This window comes from Cydia splendana, chromosome 6, assembly GCF_910591565.1.
Source record: "Cydia splendana chromosome 6, ilCydSple1.2, whole genome shotgun sequence".
Lineage (NCBI taxonomy): Eukaryota > Metazoa > Arthropoda > Insecta > Lepidoptera > Tortricidae > Cydia > Cydia splendana.
In genome coordinates, this window is record NC_085965.1 from 12,442,137 (window position 1) to 12,465,383 (window position 23,247).

Here is a 23,247-nt window from a genome sequence, read left to right on the forward strand (position 1 = left end):
CCGATTATATTTCTAACTCCATAACTAAATTCAAAAGTCACACGGATCGCTTAATCGAAATTAGCCCTCATTATGCTCTTGTGATTCTTAAATTCTGCCTTTTTGTCCCTAAATTTACGTATGTGCTCCGCTGTTGTCCTTTCTGGAAACATCAAAATTTATTGTCGCCCATAGATGATTTGATCAAAATTAGTTTAGAGACGATTCTAAACATTCAGCTAAGTGAGCCTTCCTGGTCTCAAGCGTCCCTCCCCATTCGGTTTGGAGGTTTAGGAATTCGCAAAATTTCCAGTGTGGCTTCCCCAGCCTTTTTGGCGTCCACTCATAGCACGTCTGGTCTCATAGGAAATATCTTAAGGGCTTTGCCCACAAACTGTGAGATTGCGGGCTTTGAGGACGCCAAAAATGCTTTTAAAATTGCTTGCCCAGGCAAACAATTTCCAGACAACCCAAATTCACAAAGGAGTTGGGATAATGTTTACTGTGATTTAACTTACAATACTCTCCTAAACAACTGTACAGGTCCAGACCGCGAGAGGCTTTTGGCGGTCGGAGCCCGGGAAGCCGGTTACTGGCTACATGCCCATCCTTCGCCCAATACTGGTACTTTCTTGGATCCGGCCTCCCTTAGACTGGCGACTGGTTTGCGACTCGGGGTTTCGGTGTGTACGCCACACATATGCTCTTGTGGCACGGACGTGGACCGACTGGGACACCACGGATTATCTTGTCAAAAAAGTGCAGGCCGTTTTTCGAGACATGCGTCGCTTAATGACATAGTCCGTCGGTCTCTTGCCACCATCAATGTGCCTGCTCTTCTTGAGCCGACTGGCATTATCAGAGATGATGGCAAGAGGCCCGATGGAGTGTCCTTAGTTCCTTGGAGCTTGGGACGGATGTTGGTGTGGGATGCTACCTGCGTAGACACACTGGCACCGTCCCACCTCCAACGGACTACTGTAAAAGCGGGCGGAGCGGCGGAAAGCGCCGAAATTCTAAAACGTAACAAATATAAGAGCCTCGGTAGAGAGTACCATTTTGTACCATTTGGTGTTGAAACTCTAGGTCCATGGGGTCCCAGCGCGCATAAGTTGTTCGCAGAAATCGCGAAGCGTCTGGTTGACGTAACTGGTGACCGAAGAGCTGGCGGCTACCTCGCACAACGTATCAGCATTGCGATACAGCGAGGAAATGCCGCCAGCATCCTTGGTACAATGCCTCAAGGGCCTATTTTAGATTTAAGCTAGTTATTAATTTCGTTTAGTAGTACCACTGTATATATATTGTATGTAAATAAATGTTTAAAAAACTCAAAAACAGATTTGTAGAGTTTGAATATGTACCTCTCATCCAGTACTCATATGCAAATAAATGCCCAGTAACTTGACGTAGTGTAGGTATAATAACTGTGCTAGTGATGCAAAATAATTATGAAATGAAACTATTCATTTATACACATTTGATGTCATTTATTGATTAACCTAGAACATCGAAAGTTAAAATAGAATATGTGTCGTTTACCTAGAAAACGGAGATTAGAGCAGCAGGATTTTACGGCTCGAAGTGTTGCATTAGTATTAGATCAGTAATATTGAGGTAAACACCTACCCCAGAAGGTCCCTTTTCTCTGCAAACGACACATGATAATGCTCACGGATCTAACATTGAAGACGACAATTAACGTTATTTGATATCCAAGGAGTTGAATGAACATTTAACATTCACATACAAGAGGGAGGCTTCATTCCTTCAGTCATCAAACATTAACAATCGTATCAATTCATCGATAAATAACTTAATATAAAATTTAAGAAAAAAATATAACATATCTATAAAATTTCGTAATTTTTAAATTACATTCGTATAAAAATTGAGTAGCAAAAATATATTAAAACTTTCCATTATGTCATTCACGACACCTACAGCTTGTGTCGGCGGCTCTATTGAAAATAATAAAAATAGCATATTGTGACATGAATCATATATGGCTTAATTAAACGCGCGGTTGTTTTATGCGATAGACGCAGCGGTAAGCGCATTGTCATTTTCCCTAAATTCCGTGATCGCATCCGTTTATAGGGAGCGTGCATGATCTATAGGGGGCAGCATAGGAGCCGTCAGATTTTTGGCGCGAGGCGTAAATGTGACGTTTATGCTTCCGATGTAGGGCCACAAGATGGCAGAACCTACTATGCACAAGGAAACGTACCTAAGAGAACGGTAGATGGTAGTAGCATTTGCGTTGGCAATGTACATGTGCACATATGTTTCCGATTCAGGCCACAAGATGGCAGGCCCTCCAACGCGCACGGTCCCTATCGCATAAAACAACCGCGCTCTTCGATGCAAATACTTTGAAGGCTACTTGCTACATTTATATGAAAACGAACACGACAATAAAATCAGACGAAGATACACTTCTTGTTGAGTTGAGTCTACAATATTGAAGCGCTATGCTTTCGTGTTTTTATTGTACCTAGTAGAAATGCTTGATATTTTGCTCTAAATACAACTGGTAGTTTTCGCACCAGATATATTAATTCTACGCGAAATACTACACAAATATAATTCAAGAAAGATAAATGTAAATTCAGAATTAATGAATTTAATTTCGAAGATTTAAATTCAAATCGAAGCTAATGTTTCCCTAGTGGCATAGCCATCATTTACAACTTGTTTTTATTATCATTTGTATTGAATTGTTATTATTATATCATGGTAAGAAATACTCCTATTATCAGCACTTTATAGTTATTGGCACATTTAGCCTTATTTTAAATAAATAGTGTATTTCAACCTCTGATTACGTTTAGCTCTAAAGAGTTTAGTTTAATTACTAAAGAAAACAAAAGTTCCAATTGCCGCCGAACAACTATACATATCAGCTTCCGAACTATTTAACACACTATCAATGATGCCGTTTTAGTAATACCGCTTCATTTTTCATATGTGACGTTCCACGGCATAAGGTACCTTATGGCGGCTGGCGCTTACGTCGCATGGCGCCGCAATAATATTGGAGCGACGTTAATAATAGCGTAAGCGCCAACCGCCATAAGGTACCTTTACTCGTGGGACGTCACCTATTTTTATACATTACCACCAAATATTATTGAACTCGAATTATAAATATGTAATATTAAATTGGAATGTTTTCAGAACGTTGCTATACAATCAAAACTCATTAATAATAGTCGAAGCAACGTAATAATAGATTTTACAGTACATATCGCTGGCCCAATATTACAGGGTTCTTCATAGTGATATTAAGTCGAAACTCAACTATCTTGAAAATGTAACATAGAACCCTGTAATATTGGGCCAGCGATATGGTGCTACTTTTCCGCACTAGTGCGATAATTAGCACATTACGTAACTATTTCGAAAATATAAATTGCCATAATGTACTGTAAAACATTGTACGATACATGTGCGAATAGGTAATTTGATAGTTATAAATTGGCCCTTATGTATATGTACCTAAGACCCACCGTTTAACTGAAAGCCTTACCGTACCGTCTTATACGTATAAGATAAGGGTCAATATATAAGTTTTATAACAATTATAACTATCAAAAATCAATTCTTACGTTACCGACTATAGCAAATACTTCCATGTTTATACGTTTGTCGCGGACGAGGTATTTTATAGTAGTGTAACTAGCCAGGCGGCTTAGCACGGTCGCGTTTTTATCCCTTGACACCATGCCTGTCACGTTCTAACAAGTATGTAAGTGCGAAAGGGACGCGCATAGTGATAGTCGATAAAAATGGAACCGTGCTGAGCCCACAGCACTGGATAATAAGTGTTGTTAAAAATCATAATTAAGTACTAATCCAGTAAGGAATTCGCTTGCATTACAAATCAATCAGATACGCTTTCAATCAAGTAAAAATTAAAACCACAATTGGTTGAAAATACTTAATTTTTTATAGTTTCGTTGTTATGCGCAACTCGGTTCATTTATTAGGACTAAAAGAGATATTTTGCTAATGAAATGACGTAAACTGTAATATGTAAAGCTTTGGTTTCCTATGAAAGCGGTGCCGTCATATAGCGGCCGTAATATTGCGGATGCAAAAAGACGGCCGTCTTACGGTGACGACATGTGGAAAGTTCTACGGCGTCATAATACACCGTCAGCCACCAAGGTCAAACGAAACGTATCCAGGAGAGAAAATGGAGGACCGTGATTTAGCTTTAATAAATGACTTGGAGGATGAATTATCATCAGAAGAGGAAAATAATCGTAGTACGGAAGATCATTTATTCAAATCTCTTGGTACAGAAGGTGCATTTGAGATTTTACTTGATTTCAGTAGAAATGGCTTCACCGATATCAAATAAAACGTTCACGAAACTATCGACACCGTCCAGACGACCGTCATGCAAATGACGGCACCGTTTTTTGACGTTGCGGTGTCAGTCACCGCCCTCTAGGAAATCACGCCATTTCGTTTACATAGACAACGTTCTAGCGACGTCATTCACTGCTGTATTACGGCCGCTATATGACGGCACCGCTTTCCTAGGAAACCAAAGCTTAACAATAACAAAATGAAGCGGTATCACCGATACCGGCACCGGCACCGGCACACGCCAACTTAAAGCCCTCCCCCCTCGTACCCTCAGAAGAGGTCCATGACGGAGCGCTCGGGCGCGTCGCCGAGGTCGGTGCGCTGGTCGAGCACGCGCAGCGCGCACGGCGGCGCCACGTGCCGCACGCCGCGCGCGCGCAGCGCCTCCGCGCCGGTGCCCGGGTGCGCGCGCAGCAGCCCGCGCAGCCGGCGCGCTTCGTCGTACTCCATGTTCAGGAGCACGCACGATTCTAGCAGCCTGAAATGTGTTAGAGAAGTTAGGAGACTTGACCATCGCAGTTAGCAGAGGGGTGGATCAACTATTTCTTATTTTTATTGAGTCCCGTTAGCCAGCAGCAGTTTGTTAGAAGTTTGTGTACCACGTTCGACTGCCACTTTATGGAACGGGCCTGTAACTACTACAAAGTAAAGTGTATCTGAGCTAAGTTTTAAGGTGGTTCGACTAGGTTACTCAAAGCTTAACTCTCGCTAGATGGCGCCACTTTCGCAAAATTTCGGGTTTTATTTTTTTGTGGAATGGTCTTGGTATTTGTATACTTGAAAGTATGTTTAGCGCACTCTTTAAGTAAATATTGAACTATTAATATAAACATTGAAAACTTCATTGTGCAAAAACCTCCATTTAAGCCGACGGAGTGTTGCTGCCACGCTTTTTCCTACTATTACTCACACGCAAACAGTGTTTCCGTGATCCTTTTAGTAGACAATTTCACATAACGTCAGTATGCTGCAATAGCGTTGCAGTATGTTCGTGGAAATACGTGCAAGAGGATTCGGGTTCAAGACTGGTACGAGTACAAACTTTCCTTTTGTTTTTTTTGTCCCTTTTGTGCTATCTTATTTTTCTTATATTTTTAAACGAGCAATTCTTATATATAGATATATACAGGGCGTTTTTTGAACAACTAGCTATATTGTCCAAGGTGATTAAAAAAAAAAAAAAAAAAAAAAGTTTATTGCGCACAAAACAGGCAGTACAGTACATAAATTGTTGTGACATCGGGTGGGTGCATAGCATGGTTAAATATAGTACCGAATTTCCAGGTGTCCCTGCACTAGGCTAGGCCTGTACCGCGGGAGACCAAGTATGCATTTGTATGTCATGAGTGACAGTTGGAATAGTAGAGAAAATAAATAAATTATAAACTAAAAGTACATTGTTTGATTTGTTTGTTAGTCAAATAAATAACATTACATTACAGTTTTACAGAAACTACCTTCCTAGAGAACACAAAATTAGATAGACTACAGAGTTATTATATATAGAGTTGTATAGAGTTAACCTTAAACTACCCTTAAAAGTAGATTTTCAGTCTCCTGGTAGTCCAGTGATAATAACCATTTAAAAAGGAACCGTTTAGCCTCCGATACCGTGCAACGTATCAACCCACTTTGTAACTTTACAGCAGAATTGTAAATCCTAGAGCTAAGAACATCACCGAAACGCCTACCAAATGCAGTGTTGACTGTTGGAATAGGTAATTTAAAAATGCGTTTAGAGAGCAATTCAGAGTAATTATCCAGGTTAGACGCGTATCTGTGCATTGAGAGGCAAACCTTGTGTATGTAGAGCTGACGGACCGTTAGGACTTCGGCTTCGGCATAAAGGCTTTTTGTTGCATATCTGTAGGGCTTCTTGAGCATAACTTTTAGGACAGAGCGCTGAGCTCTTTCGACAATTAACATAGAGGTTTTGGCAGCACTGCCCCACGCTGATATAGCGTAAGTAGTTATTGACTGGCACAGCGATATGTATATATTTTTTAAAAGAGTCAGATCCGCGGAGTGCCGTAGCTTTTTTAATATGTACATTGTTTTCCTAATTCTTTTGGAGAGACAGGAGATATGGGCTTTAAAGTTTAGATTTTCATCAATGAGCAAGCCGAGATACTTAATGACTTCTACGCGACCTATAGTTTCACAAGAACATGGTGAGATACCAGCATCTTTACAGGTATGGATTTTAATTGGTAGAGTTAAATTAGGAGGACTAGAAGCAGCCGATTTATGAAAACATACAAAATTAGTTTTTTTGCTATTTAGTGTTAGCAGATTTTTACGGAACCAATTTGCAGCGCAACTTATACCCTTTTCAGCTGCTGCGTATACCTTTTCCCAGCTGTCTCCACTGAAAAGAATTACTGTGTCATCCGCGTAACAGATAATTTCAGCATTGGGGAGGTTAAGGCAGTGTATATCGTTTATATAAATCAAGAACAATGTGGGGCCTAGAACGCTGCCCTGTGGAACCCCGAAATCTAGGCTATCCAAACCGCTCTTGTGAGAATCCACTTTGACTAGTTGCTTTCTGTCAGTTAAATAGCTGTCAGACCAGGCCAGTGACACTCCACGAATTCCAATTTTTTCGAGCTTTCGAAGCAATATTGGTTTCGACACCGTGTCAAAGGCCTTAGCCAAGTCTAGAAATACGCCGATACAATTAATGTTGTTATCTAAATAGGTAGATATAAGATTGACTAGGAGTGAGATGGCATCCTCAGTTGATTTTTGTGCTCTGAAGCCAAATTGCCGTTCCGACAGGACTCTGCTTCTCTCCAGAAACCTGACGAGTCTGTTGTTTACAAGTTTTTCCAAAATCTTTGACAGAACGCTAAGTAAGGATATGGGTCTGTAATTACCAGGTTCAGTCTTGAGGCCGCCCTTATGAATTGGAGTGACAGCTGCTATTTTCCACTGCTCTGGAAAAATACCAGTACCTAAGCTCAGATTATATATATGTGTTAGTGGATCTAGAATAAGGTGACAGACAGATCTAATTAGGTCACTGCTGATAACATCCAAGCCAGGTGCAGTACTTGTTTTCAGCTGTGAAATAATTCCTTTAATTTCATTTGCATCTGTAGGATGCATAAAGAAGGATTCAGAGGGACTTTTACTCGTGTTTACTTTGGTGGCTAATATTTCTTCAGATTCTCCAGTTTGAGCAGTAATTTCACATGCCAGCTTTTTGCCTACTGAAGAAAAGAAATTATTACATTTATTCAAGGATTGTATGGGATCAGCCGGATCAATCAAATCAAGGCGATGTGAGGGTTTTTTCGAAATATTGCAGATGTTTTTAATTGTGCTCCATAGCTTCTTAGGGTTTTTGTTGTTAGTCAGGAGCTGGCTTCGCTCATGTTCGTTTTTCAATTTTCTTAGCAGGTTGTTATAGAAGTTTTTGTATCGCTTATAGGTCACTTGCAATGGGTCGTCTTTTGGATGTTGCCTTGCCTTAAGATGCAGTCTATCGCGATGTCGAGCACAGCGGAGTAATCCAGGGGTCATCCACGCTTTTAGTGTAAACTTTTTTCTACTTAGTTTTACTTCATGTGTGTTTTTCTGAATTGCATTATTTAGAGTCATCATAAAGTTTTCAAGTGCCAGGTTCGTGTCATTTGTTTCCAGGACCGGGGCCCAGCTGACTGTGGAAAGCTCGGCAGCGACGCCTTTGAAGTCCGTTAATGCTCGAAGTCTATTGTGGTTCGCCGACCTGGATCTCACCGACGCAATTCCAACAGCAACCATTTTATGATCTGTAATATCCGTGTCACAAGCTATGCCTACAACTTTAAACCTGGACCTGACGAATATGTGGTCTAAGCAGGCCTGTTCCCTAGTGGGTTTTGTGATGGCCGCCGCTAAACCGTGTTCATCCAAGAGGCATAAGTAATCTGACACATTTACTCAGTTGATAAAATATCAATATTAATATCGCCAGCTACAACAAATTGCTTAGTATTGTTGGAATTTCTCAGTATCTCATCAAGTGAGAGCAAAAAGTTGGTAGCGTTCTTAAAGGAAGGTGACCGGTACAGGCCAAGAATTGTCAAATGATCAGGTATGTTAATTAGTAGACCGCAAGCCTCATTGATGGATGGTTCAGTCACAACAGCGTTCCAAGAAGATTTGATATATGCCACTACCCCGCCGTTCTGGTTAATGTTTCGCGTGGAGTAATAAGATACATAGCCCGGGATTTGCTCTATCTGCGTTATATCTTGTAACCTACATTCAGTCAAAATTATGGCATCAAAAGTTGTGTGAAATCTATGTAAAGTTATAACGAACGAATCTAAATTTTTATTAATACTGCGAATATTATTAGATTAGGTAGAAAACGTTGACATCCACTCGACCAAAATGTATGAAACGGCCAAACATTTTTTTGTGATTTCGGAGTTGGTAGAAAATGTTGTTCAGTAAGGCCCCAGCACGTTTTCCCAGGAAAATGCGCATTTTTGAGTTTTTATATATTTTCCGAGCAATGCTCGGTTTTCCAGATATTCAGTCTCTTCTTCCTCGCGTTCCTCAGAAGGCTAAACATGACGGCACTGTAATCTCGTCTCGTGGCTCGCGCGAGAATGTAAAGCATGGATTGGCAACGTCACAACGTATTTGTACTAGTGATGTACCGACTATTGATTTGGCCGACTAGCCGACTAATCGGCGCTCGAATGGCCGATTAGTCGGCCGACTAGTCGGCTAGTCGGCCAGATCATTAGTTTCGTATAAGTTCAGGTGAAAAACAATAGTTTTGCTCCTTTGGTTGCGCTATTCATCATATCTTGCTTGGCTAAAAGGTGTTCTCTACAGGTTCAAAGACCTATCACAAGAATCCTCGTTCAATTTCTGTCTTTAGTTCTTTTATTTTGCGATCCTGAGCAGACCGTCAGTACAGCTTGTAGGAGGTATTTCCAAGGCTCTATTTCCCGTAAGTAGTCACCAGTTAAGAACCTATCCCCTGTGGTCAGCGTGTTTATACGAGCAACGTGCCCTAAGTCTCTAAATTTTGCAATAACATCTATATTAATAAACGCGAGCCGCTTTGACGGAAAAACCAAAAGAAATTATGCTCAATCGAAAGAGCTTGAAAAAATATCACTTTTGAATCGAGAACATATATCCGCAAAATTCGTATTGTCGCGTATTTTGCATTTAAAAGTGAAAAAATTTCGACAAACAATACTAAAGGCTCAATTTGTTGGTTGACATTTGACAGCTATGCGTTGCGTTTAGAAACTGCAAACATGCTTACAAGTTAGGTTGGTCGTTTTTTTTTTAATAAAAAGCAAGACGAATATTACTGTTTATTTGATGACTTTCCGGTATGTATAATGGTTATTATTTGCATTAAGTTTCGTTTCATATGGATATGTATACCGGTATAATTATTACATAAATTTGTTTTTAAGCCAGAACGTGCGATAGTCTGTTACGGCTTTTAAGACGATAGCAACACTGCCTAGACGTCAACGACGGCTGTTATTCGAAAATACTTTATCCGGTACTCCAGACGTGATAAAAACCTGTTAAATAGTGTATTGTGTGTGTTAACAATAAAAAATAGTCACCGAACATAGTGCAAAGTGCAAACGCCATCGTAACGTAACGAGATTTGAACTTCAAAGCGTTCCATGGGTGTATTGTGTTTAGTATAAACATCGGTCTCTCAGTTGTACTTTAATATTTCAGAATGATTCCAAATATTCTTACATGTCAAGGCACTACTAGCTACCTGGAAATGCAAGTGAAAGCAACCTTGAAGCAGCTGTGATAAACTAATAAGTGAGCGAGATGAAAATGACGTTGTTCAAAGAAACTTTGAGTTAAGTGCCAGCTGACTGTAACTCACTCTAATTAAGTACATTGCCAGTGTGAAACAGTGCAAAAAGCTACAGTGTATTGTGGACATATTTAATAACTGTGCTTTAGACTATGAATCAAATTTGAGGTGTATCGGTGAATTGGAAAGTCAACTGCATAAAGCTAATAAGTTATCTCCGGAGTCAATGTAAGTTGAATATAAGATTAAATATAATAAGATATATAGATAGTATATATGTCGCAGTCAAAAGTGTGAACTGGTCAAAAGAACTTTTAACCGACAAAAACAGGCAAAACTGCTTTTGACTGAGCATGTTGGTCAAAAGTAGTTTTACCTGAAAATCATTGGTTAATAGTAATTGTGTTGTGACTGTTAATATCAGTCAAAAGTACTCGCAGAGATAGGTAGGTTAGGGTTATTTTTTTGCTACGCCCAAAAAACGAAACTGTTCCCAGAGATAGGTAGGTTAGGGTTATTTTTTTTTTTGCTACGCCCTAAAAACGAAACTGCTGCCAGAAATAGGTATGATTTTCAGGTAAAACTACTTTTGACCAACATGCTCAGTCAAAAGCAGTTTTGCCTGTTTTTGTCGGTTAAAAGTTCTTTGGCCAGTTCACACTTTTGACTGCAACAGGTTGGGCTGGACATATGGCAAGGGAAGGTAAAGATAAGTGGGATAGAGAGGAAGCGGAATGGTATCCTAGAGATGGAAAAAGGAGAGAAGGGAGACCAATAATGAGGTGGTCGGATGACATAAAGAAGCATGCGGGACCTAATTGGATAGGGACGGCAAGGGATAGAGAGCTGTGGAGAGAGCTGGGGGAGGCCTATGCCAAGAAGGCAGACTGAAATAATTATTAAAAAGCAATGACATAAAAATTATTTAATAAAGTTACTAAGGAAAAAATATTGAAACTAATTGATATAAATGAAATGTGAATTTATTTAAATGTAATATGTGCTGAAATTTAATTTTTTGGTCAATAAAGGCTATTCTATTCTATTCTAATTTGACAGGTGACAACAAAAAAATATTAATTCCAGCTAAAATTTCAGAGTCATAGTGAAGCGTAGTACATAGTACCAAAACAAGGTTGATTTTTAGGGTTCTGTAGCCAAAGGGTAAAAACGGGACCCCTATTACGAGGACTCCAATATGTTATTAGATCAAAACAAATTATTTTCAGAAAATATTTAATTTAGGCTTAGAGATGGCGAGGCTCCATAAGCCTTCAGTAAGTAGTGCATAAGTATACTTGGAAAAATTCGACCTATGCCGCCGTGGGTGGCCCGGTGGCAGAATGGCACAGGCACCTGCTGCAATAGCAGAGGACGCTGCTTTGATTCCAGCCTAGGGCACTGGAGGCCTTGGTCACTTTTTAGGGTTGCGTACCCATAGGGTAAAAACGGGACCCTATTAAATATTAAGACTCTGCTGTCCGTCTGTCTGTCACCAGGCTGTATCTCAAGATCTCATGAACCGTGATAACTAGATTAACTAGACAGTTTCAATTTTCACAAATGATGTATTTCTGTTGCCGCTATAACAACAAATACTAAAAACAAATTAAAGAAATATTTAAGCGGGGCCAATGCAATGCTAGGCTGGATATGACTGATGAAATGAGTAAATTTTTATTAATATGTTTTAATATGACATGTTGGTGGCAAACAAGCATACAAGGCTGTTAATGCCGATGGTAAGTGGGAGTTTAGACTAGACCTCTGCTTCTCCAAGGGACTCACATTGCTGACCGAGTAAATTTTTAGGGTTCCGTACCCAAAGGGTAAAACGGGACCCTATTACTAAGACTTCGCTGTCCGTCCGTCCGTCCGTCCGTCCGTCCGTCCGTCCGTCCGTCCGTCTGTCACCAGGCTGTATCTCACGAACCGTGATAGCTAGACAGTTGAAATTTTCACAGATGATGTATTTCTGTTGCCGCTATAACAACAAATACTAAAAACAGAATAAAATAAAGATTTAAGTGGGGCTCCCATACAGCAAACGTGATTTTTGACCAAAGTTAAGCAACGTCGGGCGTGGTCAGTACTTGGATGGGTGACCGTTTTCTTTTTGCATTTTTTTCCGTTTTTTTTTTGCATTATGGTACGGAACCCTTCGTGCGCGAGTCCGACTCGCACTTGCCCGGTTTTGTTATTAATATGTTTTAATATGACATGTTGGTGGCAAACAAGCATACAAGGCTGTTAATGCCGATGGTAAGTGGGAGTTTAGACTAGACCTCTGCTTCTCCAAGGGACTCACATTGCTGACCGAGTAAATTTTTATTAATATGTTTTAACATGGCATGTTGATGGCAAACAAGCATACAACTCATACAATGCTGTTAATGCCGATGGCAAGTGGGAGTTTAGACTAGACCTCTGATTCTCCAAGGGACTCACATTGTTGACCGAGTAAATTTTTATTAATATGTTTTAATATGACATGTTGGTGGCAAACAAGAATACAAGGCTGTTAATGCCGATGGTAAGTGGGAGTTTAGATTAGACCTCTGCTTCTCCAAGGGACTCACATTGTTGACCGAGTAAATTTTTATTAATATGTTTTAATATGACATGTTGGTGGCAAACAAGAATACAAGGCTGTTAATGCCGATGGTAAGTGGGGGTTTAGACTAGACCTCTGCTTCTCCAAGGGACTCACATTGCTGACCGGTTACAAATCTATTACACTCATACTAGGGTTCCGTACCTAAAGGGTAACTAAAAAACGGGAACCTATTAGCGATTCCGACTCGCACTTGGCCGGTTTTTCTTAGTAGGTATATGACATTTATTTCAGTTTTACTTCATTGTCCGTCTGTCTGTCTGTCTGTCACCAGGCTGTATCTCATGAACCGTGATAGGCCTAGGCAGTTGAAATTTTCACAGATGATGTATTTCTGTTACCGCTATAACAACAAATACTAAAAAGTATGGAACCCTTCGTGCGCGAGCACTTGCCCGGTTTGACATTTCAGGCTCCGTCACACAGGCGCGTTTCGCGTGCGGCGCGTGAGCGGGGCGCGCCGCTTTTTCATATAAAACGCTCAGGCCCGGCTCTGAAATCGCGCCGGTGTGACGGAACCTTTATTTCAGTTTACTCCACTGTCCCTCTGTCACCAGGCTGTATCTCATGAACCGTGATAGCTAGACAGTTGAAATTTTCACACATGATGTATTTCTGTTGCCGCTATAACAACAAATATTTAAAAGTGTTCCGTTCTTGATGGGTGAGTCCAACTCGCACTTATTCAGTTTTTTTTTTGTAAACGAATTTCATATTAACGGATAGGCATTAATATTAAAGAATGAAATAGTAGTGATAATTTCCATACTTTCACTTTAGTGCCATGAAGGGTAGGTACAAAAGGGTTCCCTCTTTTGAGATTGGAAAGTGGGCTAGGTTATAAATGCGGCCTTCACAGAACCGATCTGCGACCAGAAAAGTGGGTCAGGTTAGAACTGTGATCCTTATAGAACCAAACTGCAACCAGAAGTAAGTTAGGTTAGAACTGCGACCCTTACAGAACCGAACTGCTACCAGAAAAGCGGATTAGGTTTTTTTAATTACATATTTGTTTTTAGATATATCGGAATAGTACATTTTTCGAGTTATGATTGTATGTTACGGATTTAAAGTTTTCTGAGATGAGATAGGTTTGTAACCGCCTTGATGAAAGTACTAGCAAAAAGCAGCGCTTTGTAAGGGCTCGCGGAGGTTTTCTACCTTAACGTACCGAACCGGGTGCTGTCCGGTACGCTTGTCTGTTACAGCTTTTACTTTGTCCTTTAAAAACGTATCCAGACGACAAAATCAAATTGCCAATATCATCCACACGTAATATACAATTTCATAAGTGCATTACATCCTACACGGTCGCCCAGTACTTTTTGTAAGGAACCCAACTGGCTTTCCTACATAATGTTGGGTCAGCGAGCCAATGTTCTTGAATTTATTTTTGCGTCCACTCCACACAATTGATCGAAAAACTATCCCGTCTGGACACCTACTGGCGGTAATCACGCTGCTCCGCACATAAACTAACACACACAGTTCCACTAGGTACAGCCAGGGTCCAGCATCAGCTCTATCTTGGGTACTGCTCTTCCAAGTTCTCATTAAGACGTGTCAGATGACCAAAACAGCGTGTGCCTATGTTGCACCAAACCTGAGTTCCACTAGGTACAGCCAGGGTTTAGCATAAGCTCTATCTTGGGTACTAATCTCCTAAGTGCTCATCAAGACGAGTCGGATGGCCAAAACAGCGTGTGCCTATGTTGCAACAAACCTGAGTTCCACTAGGTACTGCCAGGGTTCAGCATGAGTTCTATCTTGGGTACTGTTCTCCCAAGTGCTCATCATGACGAGTCGGATGTCCAAAATAGCGTGTGTCTATGTTGCATCAAACCTGATCGAGTTCCACTAGGTACAGCCAGGGTTCAGCATCAGCTCTATCTTGGGTACTACTTTCCTAAGTTCTCATCAAGACGAGTTGCATGACCAAAACAGCGTGTGCCTATGTTGTATAAAACCCGAGCTCCATTAGGCACTGTCAGGGTTCAGCATCAGCTATCTTGGGTACTGAAAGTACTGATCTACCCAGTGATCATCATGACGAGTCGGATATCCAAAACAGCGTGTGTCTATGTATGTTGCATCAAACCCGAGCTCCACTAGGTACTGCCAGGGTTCGGCATCGGCTCTATCTTGGGTACTACTCTCCTAATAAGTGCTCATCAAGATGAGTCGGATGACCAAACCATAATGTGCCTTTGTTACACCAAACCTGAGTTCTACTAGGTACTGCCAGGGTACTGGGTCATTTTGCTGAACTGCACGCCGACGTTTCGATTGGCGTGCAGTTCCCATACAAGTTGCAGTCGGGTTGTAGTCCGTCTGTATCGGCCCTAAGTCACTGAAGTTTGTATTAATTACTTATGCTTATCTTTATTTATAATTTTAGCAGTTCCAAGCAATAGTAACACTAAAGGCGCCATTCATTAATTACGTAAGACAATTTTTGCCAGTTTTTGACCCCCTCCCACCCCTATGTAAGAAATAATAAGAATAGGCTGACCCCGTCCCCCTCCCACCAATATAATTTATTTTCAAAAAAATATTTTTATGAATGTTTATTTGTACCTGTACAAAGGTACTTGAGCTCGTTTAAGCTAACTCTGCACCGTGTTTGATAGCATAGAGTGTGGAAGTATTATTTTAAAGGTCATAATTTCATAGAAATTAAAAAAAAATCGCATCTTTGTGATCTTGCTTAAGAACTATGAAAACCCCCTACCACCCCCTTGTAAGAAAAAATAAGATATGTTCGACCCCCCTCCACCCCAAAATCGTCTTACGTAATAAATTAATGGCGCCAAAACTGTATCTCGAACTGAAAATACCCGATTTAAGTTTGCTAACACAACATGACTGATCATCACATCGTCAGCGTCACAAAACATACGAGGAAATTGACCTCCGCAGTAAATATACAGCAAGATTGATTGTTCTAGTAGGTATTCACAAAAACTTAATTGCTAAAATGGGAATCAAACCAAGTGAAGCGAGGTGGGTTAAATCCAAAATTGTACCCACTTTGGTATTCATCGTTGTTAATGGCGTAAGCGCCATCGACATTATTGAACTTGAAAACACCACATAGGTATCGTATTGTCTGAATACCCACAACACAAGCCTTCTTACTTAGTCAATTTGTATAAGAATGTGCAATATTTATTTATTTATTTATTACTAACGCCATCTGTTAGAGAAAGAAATAATTAACATTAGCACGAATGTTAATTCATCATTTTGCCAACAGATGGCGCTAGTAGTAATACAAAGTGTTATTACTTTATTTTATTTTTTTAGGTTTATAAAATGATATTTTTATGTTTGATAACACATCTAGACATGAATTTAAATTACTATGTTAAATTTCAAACCTAACAGTGCAGTAGTTTTTCCGTAAAGTGTACCACAAGAATGCATAGTTCGTCGATTAGTGATAGGGCTCGCTTCGCTCGCCCTAATGAAGTAAAAGTAAATAATTACTTAATTCAAAATGAGTATTACCTATTACTATTATTTATTTTACCCGAGCGAAGCCGGGTTTTCATCTAGTAATTAATACTTCCTCATGGCTCGACCATTAAAAAAAAAACAAAAACTGAATAATAATAAAAAAAATTAACTATCGAACTTGCACATGATATTACACGAGAATCAGTTGAGATCGACCTGGAGAGCGATTTTTGAATTTCGATTGCTCGACTTCGTAACTCGAAAATCGGTGGAAAACGGCGAAATGCTAATTTTTGAAATACGAGCGATAGAAATATGGAATCGAGTGGTATTGACCACTCGTTTTCAATTCTATTCGTAGAATTCAAATGCCTAGTAGTGGAGATATTATTGAACGAAATACACGAAAACTAGCGGTCAAAATTCAAAAATCGGGCCCCTTTAGAGAAAAACAAGATCCCACCAACTATATGAACAAAAGTTTTCGTATGCACCCTGAATAGGTATTTTAGTAAAATAAACATAAAACATATGGTAAATATTGACTGTTGATTTCTTTTTTTTCTGCTTTTCTTTCACTAATAAAGTGCCGACTAATCGGCCATTTTTGCCGACTAGTCGCCGACTAATCGCCGACTACAAATGTGGCCGGATAGTAGGCTTTCCCGACTAGTCGGCGACTAGTCGGTACATCCCTAATTTGTACACGACATTTTTGACACACACATACGTAAAATTAAAAGAAAAACCATGATTTATGCATGATTTCTGTATGAAACAATGTTTTTCTATTAATTTAGCGCAAAACAATATTGGAAAGTAAATACATGCGGAACAATTTATGTAGTAATAGTGTGTAGTGACTTAAAGGAGAACCCACCCAAGGCAACGAAAAGAAAAAGTTGATTCACCCAAAGATTTTTTTTTCTGATTCTTCGATAAGAATTTAGAGTAGGTACCTAAAAAAACGGACATGTGCGAGTCGGACACGCCCACCGAGGGTTCCGTACTTATTAGTATTTCTTGTTATAGCGACAACAGAAATACATCATCTGTGAAAATTTCAACTAGCTATCACGGTTTATGAGATATGATGACAGACAGACGGACAGTGGAATCTTAGTAATAGGGTCCCGTTTTTACGCTTTGAGTACGGAACCCTAAAAATTTATAAAATCTACGTAACATGCTGAATAACGAGGAAGATAAGTAGGGTAAAGAAATAGGGTACTTGCCAATTATTAAAATAAAATAAGAGTATCCCAGAAAAATCACGAAACGCAACTCAACGCAAAAATAACGGAAAAATTAAAACTAAAATGAGGAACCTTAAAGGCAGTCCAAAATGAGGACTATGAAAAGCATTAATTATTAATTTAATTTAGTTCGCTCGTGTTTCCGTGTGTGTGTACGCGTGTTGGTCGAGCTAATTTTCTTTACAAACATCATTGTAGTGTGAGATTTCATAAAAAGCAGTTTAGTCAAAAAAAAACACTGGCGAAGAAAGTGGAATATACATTGAATTTATTTTTCGTTTGTGATTGATAATGTTTTTATATCTACACTTGGTTTTCTACCTTTAACACTTTCGCAACCAGGCAAAATTTCAAACAATACCCCAGAAACCGACAGTACTCGCTAGTCGGGCAACGACGTGCAACTCAATGCCGCACGCCGCGAACCCGCTAGTCGGGCAAGCGGCGGACGCTCAGGGCTGTGAAAATGAAAATTAACACAACACAACAACGTCCGAAGCACATCACAAACCATTACGGAATGGCTCCGATTGCAATTTTACACCGAGACCGGGTTGAAAAAAAACCCGGGTCGCAAACTTCAAATAGATAAGGGATGGTAAACAACATCTCCAGGGTTAAGTGTATGATCACAGTAACTAGATTCTTTTGTCAAAGAAGTTGCGACTTTATTGTATATAAGTGTACGAACGTACTAATTATCGTAACTATTCAAAGCTACTTGTTACGTTTTGCTTCCACGCAGTTGCAGTGCAGTGCTGTTTTATGATGACTGACCTATTGTCTTTTTCTGAGAACTGCCGCTTAGAAGTTAGAATGTTGTTAGGTACTTAGTTGAATTTCTAGGTTTATTTTTCTCCGAATTTTGTCTCACAAAAATCATCCTATGAATACTCATGAAATAGATGTATACCTATACTTACTAAATATTCGTAAACACAAATTAGGTTGTACGATTTACGAAAAACTCCTATTGATACATACCCGTGTATGCAATTTCACGTAACCAACTAATAAGAATTTTTATTTTGTAATCGCATTAGGTAAAGTATATAAATAAAAATACAAAGTGAAGTAATAAAATATAATAATCAACTGTACCAACTTTTCGACCACATAATAATCAGAAGTCTTACAATTTTTTCTGTTAGTGGCAGTGGCAGCCCTGAGGTAGTGAAGATGCAATGCTTGCCCGCCTGTCGGGCACTTCGGCGTCGCGTGTAGGTTTATAGCTCTTGCCCGACTAGCGGGTATGCCGGCATCTGAGTAAAGTTTACGAGTGCCCGAGAGTCGGGTACGCGGTGTCGAATGTGTTAATAATCATAAAAACAATATTACAGCCTAACAATAGTCTAGCCTAATAGTAGTATACAGGTCATTTTTCTATGTCTGACCAATGCCCAATACTCTGAGGGGTGAATATGTACTGACCTACTTTTACTATAGATACAGCCCCAAAATTACGAAAAAAGAAATCTGCTGTTCCATAGAAAACCTTCACATAGATTTGCCGAAATGCTGATTTGATTTGACAGCTGTGTTTTTTGCGTCTTCAAGGTTGGCCTCATATAGAGTAAAAAAATTGAAACCCGTTATCCATCACAAAATACATATGACAGTTGACACACATGTCCAGTCGACGTCAAATATATGTTTACACTTTTGCACCTTTGTAATAAGGCGAAAAGTGTAAACATATCTTTGACGTCGACTGTATCTACGTGCAAAACAGAACACATGCTATAAAGTCATGCTGACAATAAATGAATATCGATTACTCACTTAGGTAGTAGGTTGGTCTGCGACGCGCTCTTATTAGGCGGAGCGAAGGCAGGCACGAGGTTACGCTTCACGTCGTGCGTGAACTGGATCGTGCCGCCCGTGTTAAACCAGCTTTCCAGCACCACCTCCTAAAACCATCATTTATTAGGGTGGTATTTCATCTGTCCAATATTTTGGTCCAATGTGCATTGCGTCTCACTCTCTCATTAAGCAAAATGTGAGACAAAATACACATTGGACAAAGAAATTGGACAGGTGGAATACCACCCTTAGTCAAGTGAAATGAGGAACCGTATTCAGATGCAAAAATTGTAACATTTCTAGGGGATGTAACTTTTCGATCAACAAAATACCGGGTGTGATTTAGCGATCTCATAAAAAACAAAAGCTCAAGTGCGCCCAAAGCTATACCCTCGTCTTGCAAGGACCTGCTTAGACACTGTATCGTCAGGTGACAAGCAAAACTCACTAATTACCACCACAAGTTCATAGCCACAGTGAACCATATTAGTACTAAAAGAAGGTCGATTTTTGTTTACATTTTTTTAGTAATTAGTGAGTTGCTTGTCACCTGACGGTATAATAACTGATAGTCGGCCGGGGCGGGGCAAGGAAAGGAAAAACGAGTCTCGCGTAGATACACATTTTCGACTAATTTTCATGCGGTTGCAGCCGCACTGCTTAACACTATCAAAAAAAAAACGAACATATAGCAGCGCCTGTGAGAAACGTCACGCAACATTCACCCCTCTCGTCACATCCGTCGACGGAGTCTTCGCTCCTCAAATGTCCGCCTTCACTAAACGCCTCGGTGAAGCTATTGCTGACCGCTGGAACAGATCCCTAAGTGTCGTAATGGGCTGGCTTAGATCAAAAATCACAATTTCAATAATCAGAGCCACAAGCATGTGCATCCGCGGCAAACGGCACAGATTTAAATCCACAAAAAAATTCCTAGGCTTTGACGACGGGGCAGCCTTCATATATGTATTTTTTGTTCCTTGTTTCAGTTTAAATAAACTTGTTGTTGCTTTAAAAAAAACACTATCAATAACAAAAGCGCATCTACGAATTCCACGCATACATGCTATAAGTCTATGGGTTAACTCGTAAGGTTAATGAGGAGATAAGTATTATGGTGAATAACGGTGATTAAAGGTTTGGCTGCACGCGACTGACTGGTATAAGTATCAGTAAGTAAAGTTTAATAATATATTCTACTTGGAAAGAACAACACCTTGCTGTCTATGTGTAACTTTACCTCGAAGATGTACTGGTCGACGCTCTCAGCCAGGAAGCTCCTGAACCTCACAGCCAGGACTGGGGCCAGTTTGGCCGTGGCGTTGTTCATGCGCGTGCAGAGCGCGGACAGTGGCGCGCACAGAGGCGTGGATACGCAGAGCGCTATCTCTTCTACTACCAACATTGCGTGCCATCTGGAATGAACGAGTGACTTAGTATATTACAGATATAGTGCATAATTATTTCACGGAAACTTACGAACGTGTATTGCTATTTCAGCCAGTCTCGGTACGGTACAAAAGTACTTAGGTTGATTGAAGTAGCATGACAAATACGAACGTTTCCGAGAAAATACGAAAGAAAACAATTATGCACTACATCAGCTGTATATTATTTTTAGCACAAATATGTTTTATTGCCTCTTTTGTATTTTGAATTTTGCCTCTAGGCTGTTTTTCAACGGCGCTGGCGCCTCGGCAAATACGCCATCCTCTTCAGAATTGTCGTGGGATTCCGTCACAGCGGCAGCTATTGGCGATGTGTGTGAAGCATCTCGTTATCGCCATAAAGTAAATAGTGTAGCTGTACGAACTCACTTTTGCCGCCTGTAGTCTCGCATGGCGGCGCGGAACTCGAGCAGAGCATGGTCGGCGAGAGCAGTAAGTCCGGCGTCACGCAAACGCGCTAGTAATGCCGGCGCCTCGGCAAACACGCCCGCCTCTTCAGAATCGTCGTTTGATAGCGGCTCCGTTACGGTCAAGTTTGCTATTGGCGATGTCTGCGATGAAAAAATTACAAAGTTATTAAAACTACCTACAAGAAATTTGTCCTCGTATTCGATTTAAATTTTCAACATATTAGAACAAGAAACAATTAAAAATCAAATCTAGTTATTATAAAATTTTTGTTCGGAGTTCGGAGATCTCTTGGACCCTTTAGAATTCGTTCGCTAACTGGGAAAAACGGAAGTTTTTCCGATGTAGTAAGTACATACCTAAAAAAATAATTGCACTATCAAACTCGAAACTTGAGGAACTTACGATATCAAACTGGCTCAATTCAGGCAACACTGAATTGCGTCGCATAACTTCATCAATAGCTTGGTTTTTCGCCTTCTGCTCCACATCTTTCAACGACAAGGCGTCATCATCTGTGAAGAGTGTATAAAACTTTAAGTTTACAAGCAAATTTACACCTTAACACTATACAGTAAGGTTCAGTATCGTTTGTTATACCTGTTTTTTCTTTTTCGTCATCACCATCCGAGCCAGATTCGTCAGACTCTTCATTGGAGCTGGACGCCGATTCGGACTCGTCATGGTGTTGTTGTTGGGTGAAATGTTGGAACTGGCGACGGTAGTAGTGCAGTTGGAGGTAGTGCTGCAACGAATTAACCAAATTACAGCAGTGTAACAAATTATAACAGAGTCCGTGCTAATATTATTCACTGCTCTATAACTTATAAAACTTCCTTGCTTGAGAGAGAGGCATAAAGAGCCCTTGAGGCCAACTTGCAGATTTTTTTGATTTTTTTTTTTGCATTAAGTATAATGTATAATTTTTTATTTATCCTTGTTTAAATATTGTAATAGGAGCTACTTTCGATTTAGCTGCGATAGCTAACACTAACAAGGAAGGGTACCCAACTGTCCGACTCCGATTTGATTTATTTTGATATATGTTATAGAGTAGTCTAAAATAACGGACACGTATTTTTTTTTAGCTGCCTAAACTCAGAGTGTATACTGTAGTTTCCTAAATGGCAGTTAATACCATTCTCATTTTTTTCCACTTTTTATTTTTCTCGTAAGCTTCATTTATCAATAGCAATTATAATCATTCTCATATTTACCCATTCTATGTATTTATTAGTAGCTTATTTTCTCGATATGTTTTTGAACCGTTTTCATATTTACCCATTCTATGTATTTATTAGTAGCTTATTTTCTCGATATGTTTTTGAACCGTTTTCATATTTACCCATTCTATGTATTTATTAGTAGCTTATTTTCTCGATATGTTTTTGAACCGTTTTCATAATTTCCCATTCTGTGCATTTATTAGTAGCTTATTTTCTGGATATGTTTTTTAACCATTCGCATTATTCCCATTCTATGTATCTAGACGGGTCAAGATTAGGATGGTTGAAAGGAGAGGAGGGAGGCCTTTGCCCAGTAGTGGAACACTGAAGGCTCATATAAATAAATAAATAAAAAAATATGAATAAATTAATATCGTTTATTGAAACTTAAAGAATGTTTTTTTTTATTCTTAAAAATTATGTTTCATAAATATGACTGACAACTGTGAAAGTTAAAATCAGTATTCATTAACTTAACTGACAAGCATATTAATACTTCAAGCAGGCCAAAAGTAAGATGGTTTTTTTTAATGTCATATTTTCCCAGCAGAAAATTATTAACAATGTTATCGATTTTCATGTCCATTGCAATGTATTTTTTAGCCCTTTTCCGAAAGACATCAGGGCGAACATCATTTTGTAGCTCTTGGAAATCGACTGCCTGTGCCTCGTCCTTCAGTTCTGAGAGCACTAATAAAATATTAGAATTTTTTCTAATTATATTATTAATCTTTTTGTGCCAGCTCTCAGTCACGTTGTTCGTTCGGTGACGCTGCTTAAAGCACGATACTATGTGGATCATTTCTATTTGAACCCATTGCGATGACATGTATTCATTAAAGTTTTTGATGCCTGGCATTTGTGGCAT

The 23,247-nt window shown here is 39.6% G+C and overlaps 1 protein-coding gene and 1 long non-coding RNA gene across 3 annotated transcripts in view; both read right to left on the bottom strand.

Moving 5' to 3' along the window:
* LOC134791803 (uncharacterized) overlaps window positions 1-23,247 on the bottom strand; it is a 96,277-nt gene that overhangs the window by 39,047 nt on the left and 33,983 nt on the right. The gene's annotated exons all lie outside the window — the stretch shown is intronic.
* Window positions 4,223-23,247, bottom strand: part of LOC134791456 (RAD50-interacting protein 1) — a 31,691-nt gene continuing 12,666 nt past the window's right edge. Inside the window, exons 9-14 of one of the 2 annotated variants that reach the window (XM_063762482.1) lie at window positions 21,754-21,898; window positions 21,559-21,668; window positions 21,115-21,296; window positions 20,538-20,712; window positions 19,277-19,404; window positions 4,223-4,837 (exon numbers count right to left, since the gene is read on the bottom strand). In XM_063762482.1, the coding sequence (XP_063618552.1) occupies window positions 4,630-4,837; window positions 19,277-19,404; window positions 20,538-20,712; window positions 21,115-21,296; window positions 21,559-21,668; window positions 21,754-21,898 (948 nt within the window). In that variant the 3' untranslated portion in view covers window positions 4,223-4,629. The remainder of the gene's footprint in view (window positions 4,838-19,276; window positions 19,405-20,537; window positions 20,713-21,114; window positions 21,297-21,558; window positions 21,669-21,753; window positions 21,899-23,247) is intronic. The other variant, XM_063762483.1, reaches the window with a different exon arrangement.